This window comes from Sinohyriopsis cumingii, chromosome 17, assembly GCF_028554795.1.
Source record: "Sinohyriopsis cumingii isolate HCF-2022 chromosome 17, ASM2855479v2, whole genome shotgun sequence".
Classification (NCBI taxonomy): Eukaryota; Metazoa; Mollusca; class Bivalvia; order Unionida; family Unionidae; genus Sinohyriopsis; species Sinohyriopsis cumingii.
In genome coordinates, this window is record NC_142977.1 from 100,373,718 (window position 1) to 100,379,866 (window position 6,149).

At 36.1% G+C, this 6,149-nt stretch overlaps 1 protein-coding gene across 1 annotated transcript; it reads left to right on the plus strand.

Annotated features, from left to right (window-relative positions):
- The first annotated feature begins 1,202 nt into the window (after nucleotides 1–1,202).
- Nucleotides 1,203–5,738, plus strand: LOC149779545 (uncharacterized). Its single transcript, XM_089938441.1, has 4 exons — nucleotides 1,203–1,839; nucleotides 2,031–2,337; nucleotides 2,641–2,834; nucleotides 5,587–5,738. Exons 1-4 carry the CDS (start codon nucleotides 1,719–1,721, stop codon nucleotides 5,736–5,738), a joined length of 774 nt encoding a protein of 257 aa, XP_089794567.1. The 5' UTR covers nucleotides 1,203–1,718.
- The last annotated feature ends 411 nt before the right edge of the window (nucleotides 5,739–6,149 follow it).

A 6,149-nucleotide genomic window follows, 5' to 3' on the forward strand; every position in this document is an offset into this window, starting at 1 on the left:
ATTCAGCCAATGTGGGCATGTGAGAAAGCTTGCCAGTAGCTTCTCGTGGGTCGGTGGTTCTTTCCGGGGTTTTTCGGGTTCTTCCTCCACCATTAATACTGGCCGCCATGTATAGCCTATCGTGCTGAAAAATGGCGTTAAACCCCACAACAACAACTACTTCGCAATATCTACACCCTCAATGCAGTTGGGAATAGTTAATGCAGTTTATTAGTATTTTACCTCTTGCCATATATATATATATATATATATATATATATATATATATATATATATATATATATATATATTGATCGATACGTGCGTGGTGTAGCAAATGCATAGAAAAGGAAATTGATCGTTACCTTTTGGTACGAGGCTAATGTAAATATTAACAACACTACCTCTTGTGTCTGTATCACAGTCACGGGCGTGTTCCTTTCGTAACAATCGCCAGATAAGAAGTCTTCAAAATGTTGTCAATTAATGAACTAAACGAAATGTTTCTGAACTCATTGACATTAGTGAAAGTCATTCCAATAAATCAAATTGCGTAATTTTAAAGAATCAAGTATATTTATCTACCAACATTGATGCGCATTATGCCGATACATATTCTATACAGGACAGGTCACTTTACTCCAATTGCCTTGGCATACTATAACCTTTCGTGTGTTGGTGTGTCGTTAAGCATCTGTCACTCAGTCAATTAATAAGCCCATCTACCTATCTCGGCTTCAGACCTCGTTTAGTTACAAAGAAAATTAGAAGTCTCAGCTGTAACAATATAACACAAGGGAAGACTCGAGTCCACACCCCTCGGTAGTTCCAATCCTGCTAGTTTATCCTACTTGCGTCTGCTAATTTCCAACTTAAACCAGTCGTAATCAAGAATAGTTCAATATTCAAAACAGCCCGACACGCTTCGTTCAGTTTGTGACATATTGGAGAAAATGCAACATTTGTTCGCCGATTTTGTCGTCTGGACAAGAAATGATCCGGCAGTGCCGTTTGCATTCGGATCGTCTTGGATTTCACCATTAACCGAAAGGTAAGATCAGAACAACCTCGAGTCTGTAGTTCATCGCTAAATACAAGCAGACGATAGCAAGGAAATAATTTGGATAATTTTAATGTGCCATGATAAAATAAGCATAGTAGCGTAGATAATGCTAATTATCAAAATGTTAAAATATGTTCAATATCCAAATTTACCAAAATCAATATTTGTTTTTGCCACAAAAATTAAAACGCAACACAATGTACATTAACGATATTTACTGCGGCCTGGTATATATTTTTTAAAATCATGGTAATGTAAACGGTAATATCATGTGTATCCAGCATTATTATATGCTCATTTTTTCCCCGTTAACTTTACATTGTCAGAATCGTGCAGTATTACCCGATACTGAACTCGCGCGCCAATACACATATAGCATTCACGTGCATAAAGGAACTAATTTCTATTGTAAACAAACAATGAACGCAGACGCCAGCACTTTTGATTATTTTATTTGTCTGTGGATGAAGTAAACCAGCTGTTTGAGCCATTTGAAAGTAGAGATGCCAAAGTTGACAATGTGGATGAATTCATAGAATCACAAAAGAAACTTTCAACACAGCAGGCGACTGAACGTAATATCAGAAATGTGCAGCGATGGCTGTATGATAACAAACGTGAGACACGATGCATTGAAAATATCATTCCGGATCATTTAAACACGTATTTGGCCGAGATGTTTATAACGATTCGCAAAGCCAATGGTTCTGAGTATGAACCATGCTCTTTAGATTCTATAAGAAACAGCATAGAACGACATCTCAAGGCTAAAGGGTATCCTGCGTCTCTTAGAGACCGTCCATTTAAGAAATAAATCGAAGCACTAAATTCTAAAAAAATGCAACTGAAGAAGGCTGGTTTTGGAAGAAAAGCAAGAGCATCAGAGCCGATAAGCCACAATGACGAAGAAGCTTTATTTTCAGCCGCTGAAATGGGCTCTCACACGCCAGCTGCTTTGCAATTTTCCCTGTTCTTCCTTTTTGGAAAGGATTTAGAGGCCGAGACGAGCACAGAAAATTAAAGTTTGGAGATGTATCAGTTTTCACAGATTCAACCGGTACAAAATATCTTCAATATGCTGAGAGGGATAGCAAAACCTTTGCCGGTACTGGGAAGGATGACTACAGATCAACAATACCTCGCATTTTTTCTACTGGAACAACACCGGAGCGAGACCCTGTTCATCTTTACCTGCAATATTTGAAACGAAGGCCCTTGGAAATGATGGATGCCGACAGCCCCTTTTATTTGACACCAATTCCAATGCAGAAACTGACAGAAACTTCCCAGATATGGTAATTATATTTCTAAAGATTCAATTAATGTCTTTATTTTAAAAAAATATAAATAAAGAAAAAAAATTCGTATGTTTTTTTCCCGACAATAAAGAGAATAAATGAAAATACAATTATATCAAAGTAAACACAAAATATGGGAAAAATATGGAATAAATTTTGTACTCTGCGAATACCAAACAATTTTCACAATGAAATGCATCAACCAACCTTGCGAAATATAAGAAAACAGGTATTTATGAACGTGTGCATTTAAAAAATATAAACAACATATTTTATTGGACAAAATGTTAAAAATTGCAGGTATTATCCGAGACCAGTGGGGGTTAATCGACTGGGAACTCTGATGAAACCAGCTGCAGAAATGGCAGAAATCCAGGGGAGAAATACCAACCATTCAGTAAGGAAGACTACTGTAACAACCCTGTCGAAAGCTTGTGTCCCTCCAACAAAGATCATGCAAGTGACTGGGCATAAAAATATGTCATCTGAAACTGGTAATAATAATGAGAATAAATCTACTTGCCTTTTTGCATCTTTAATCTCCTCAAAATGTATTTTGTGGGCTCTTTCTGGTAATAAGAATGAAGTTGTTTTCCAAATACTGATCCACATCGCGGAAATTTACTGTAATATGTAGGCCTATAATCCAGACTGCATTTTTGAAATCGAAATCACATTACAAAGTAGACTGTAATGCACTCCAAACGAAAATAATTTTTTGTTCTCTGAAAAACAATTTCGAATCCAGGATCTTCTTGAGAATTTAGATTTAAATATTTCATATTTTTCCAGCTTACGATTCCAAATTATCTATGGCAGAACAGAAACAGTTATGCAAGTTGTTGTGAACGCCAATCCCTCAAGTCACATGTAATTCGTGCGGAAAATACCCAAAAGGAGATAATCAGAATTTAGCTAGATTGACAGAACAACTCAATTCCTCCATTCTTGACCAGCTGAGAACTTTGTTCAATGGCGCAGTCATTCATAATATGACTTTAAATTTCATTTTCAGATAGAGCAAAATGGGATTTTTTTTCTTCAAATGAGTGATTGAGCGCACGGTACGCTATGAAGTTAAAAGGTCGGTGGGCGGAGCTATGTGCGCATGAATACTGTTATTGTGTATTGAAGAATCTACGGTTGTGAATTTATTTTGGAATAAAGCATAAATCAAATACACTGTTTCTTGTACTGTATTTTTTTAATTAAGCCTTAGGTAGTTAAACAAAACTGAGCATATAATAAAAAGGTTACTGCATTGGTATGGGAAAATATGAACTCGTTTTGTCGTCGGGTGGATATACTTCACGCCCAAGTTCGTGCAGTGTTTCCATCCGAAAAACTCGTTCATATTTTCCCATAGAAATGCAGTAACCTATAATTATTTAATACATACTTCAATACTTAATAAACTTTGCCATCTTTGATAGTCTCACCTATTAGTACTGATGTGTTGATTAACTTGTGTACCAGTATTAACCAATATATGACGCAGTATCAAGTAATATATATCGTCGTATCAAAATTACACCGGGATATTCATCATTTCATATATATGCATCAAGTACTCCTTACAGTGGGATAATATATACCTTGATATCAAATCACGTTTTGCGGTATCACTGACTATTCAATTTTATTATAAGAATAATGCCATTCCCTGGTCATATTTATTAGTACCGTGGTAAATATTAATTACCTATCAGATGCAAGTATTATTAATCGCGGCGTAGAATGCGAACTAGCACCCGAATTAGTTTATTCCTTTAATAAAGGGAACGTAGTATTGGTATCACAGTATTTGTTATCGCATTGGAATGACAGGGAATGTAATATTGATATCACTGTATTTGTTATAACACTGGTGTGCGTATTTCATTTTAAGTATTAATTCTTACCGAGATATCTAATATCGTGTAATGTAAAATATGAAATGTTAATAATAAGGCCGCATCAAATAACGTATACTACAGCATGTTATCCTTGATACATATATGAATGGCTGCCGTAATGCAGAAATAGCTATATAATGCACTGATATAATGGGATGTTATATCAGTTGTCTAGTTTTCTCAATGCTTTTCGAAGTAAACGTTAAAATTAGGTCATCCTGACCTCTGAGACGTGCATCCATGCATATGTAAGGTCGTGATTTCTTCTTACACTGCTGTAATGAGACAAGAAACCTTGACATATTATTGAGTGGTACGTCCATGTTTAGGTTTGGATTTAGGTTTTTGCGTATTTCGGTACAATAAATATTTGAAAGTTATATCGTGCTAGGGCATGTAGAGTAAAATTCTTGCTCATGAAGACAATAACGTCGCCGATCAGGGGTGGAAAGATGGTGGGTATCAACACGGCACCCTTCTGATCCCGAGTCCAGCGCCTTCCGTCAATGTTGAAGAAGATCTCAGAAAATTGATTCAGCAACAAAGAAGCTTAAATGGATTGAACATCTTTTATTATGTGGTTGTTCTAAACTTGTCTTGCCCCTAGATGAAGTTGGTAATGTCTGTTTTTTCATGATTGTCCAGAACGTTTTGGCTGATGCTTGACATAACAACAAATTCAGAGTCCGTGTGGGTGTATTTACGTTCGACCACAGCTTAAAGTCTTGTAGATTAAGCTAACTATCGACAGTTTAAGTTTGCTTTCAATGATATTTTTGAAGGCTAGCACCGTCCAGCGACCTTTGAACAGTCTCGGGCTAGACATCAGTTTAAAAAAGAATTGTCGTTTTGGTCTACTTAAAATTAAAATTCAATTGAATTGAACGCGCATTGCAACAGAATTTCCAGTTGGTCTGGAATAAATGGATTTATTTTGTCGATTCTACTCAATTTCGCTGACAATTGGTTGGATTTATTTGCTGTGTCAATTCCCCACAAAGTACACGTGCCCGTGATTTGAGCAGGGAGGGACTCGTCTTGACTCACTGCTTTTCTGTTCTGCAATTGAATGTTTGGAATCATAATGTGGGAAAATATGAACTCTTTCAACTGTAATTATCACAAAGACGATATGGAATATCACGTTCATTTAATTTTAAGTGCAGTAAGGAGAATATTATTGAAGATGGAAATGTAGTCGAAATTACAGTACAATTTCGAAATGTGTAATCAAGCGTTAGAACCCATTACATACCTCGTGTAATTCGGATTTTCAGAACTTTGAAAGAACAATCTGAGGAAATTCAACATGCAAAAATGTAAGTAAACTTTTTGCCATTCTTATTACCAGCTAAAGAAGGCATGTTTATGCTTGGTTACTTGCAAGCTCTTTGTAAGGATCCCAGCTATGTCATGACCTTTATGGCGTCTATCGCTAGCCTAAATTCAAGACATTATATCAACAAACTTAACGATGAAAATTACAAAACAGCTGGTGTTTGATAGTCCATTCAGCTAGCGTAAATACGAATTCTTCATTATCTTCAAATATTGGGTCTCAGACCCTTACCTTTCTTCCAAAACATTCAGTTGCATTGTTCCCACGACTTTAGTACTTTCACCTATAAAATGGTACGCCTCTGATGCGATAGTCCTTGCCCTCAGTATGCTTTTCTATGCTATTGTTATATACACTAGAGAGCACTGGTCATAGTCTCAACCTTTCCATTAACGAGAATTTACGAACATTTCTCCTAAAGAACTGCTAAATGATCAGAATGGTGTTTACAATACTGCCTCTCTAACGTTTGTTGTGTAAATTGCCACAAACGCTTTCATTCATTTGCTTGTTTGAATGTTTCATTTGCTACTCAGTAAACTCGTCCATATTAACTCACTTTGTCATTTCTACTT

Bases quoted from the DNA above. Each gene is read 5' to 3' on its own strand.
- LOC149779545 (XM_089938441.1), top strand. From the start codon at position 1,719: ATGTTTATAACGATTCGCAAAGCCAATGGTTCTGAGTATGAACCATGC. The intron at 2,338-2,640 runs GTAATTATATTT...TAAAAATTGCAG, and splicing joins ACAGAAACTTCCCAGATATG to GTATTATCCGAGACCAGTGG. The intron at 2,835-5,586 runs GTAATAATAATG...TCTTATTACCAG, and splicing joins AAATATGTCATCTGAAACTG to CTAAAGAAGGCATGTTTATG.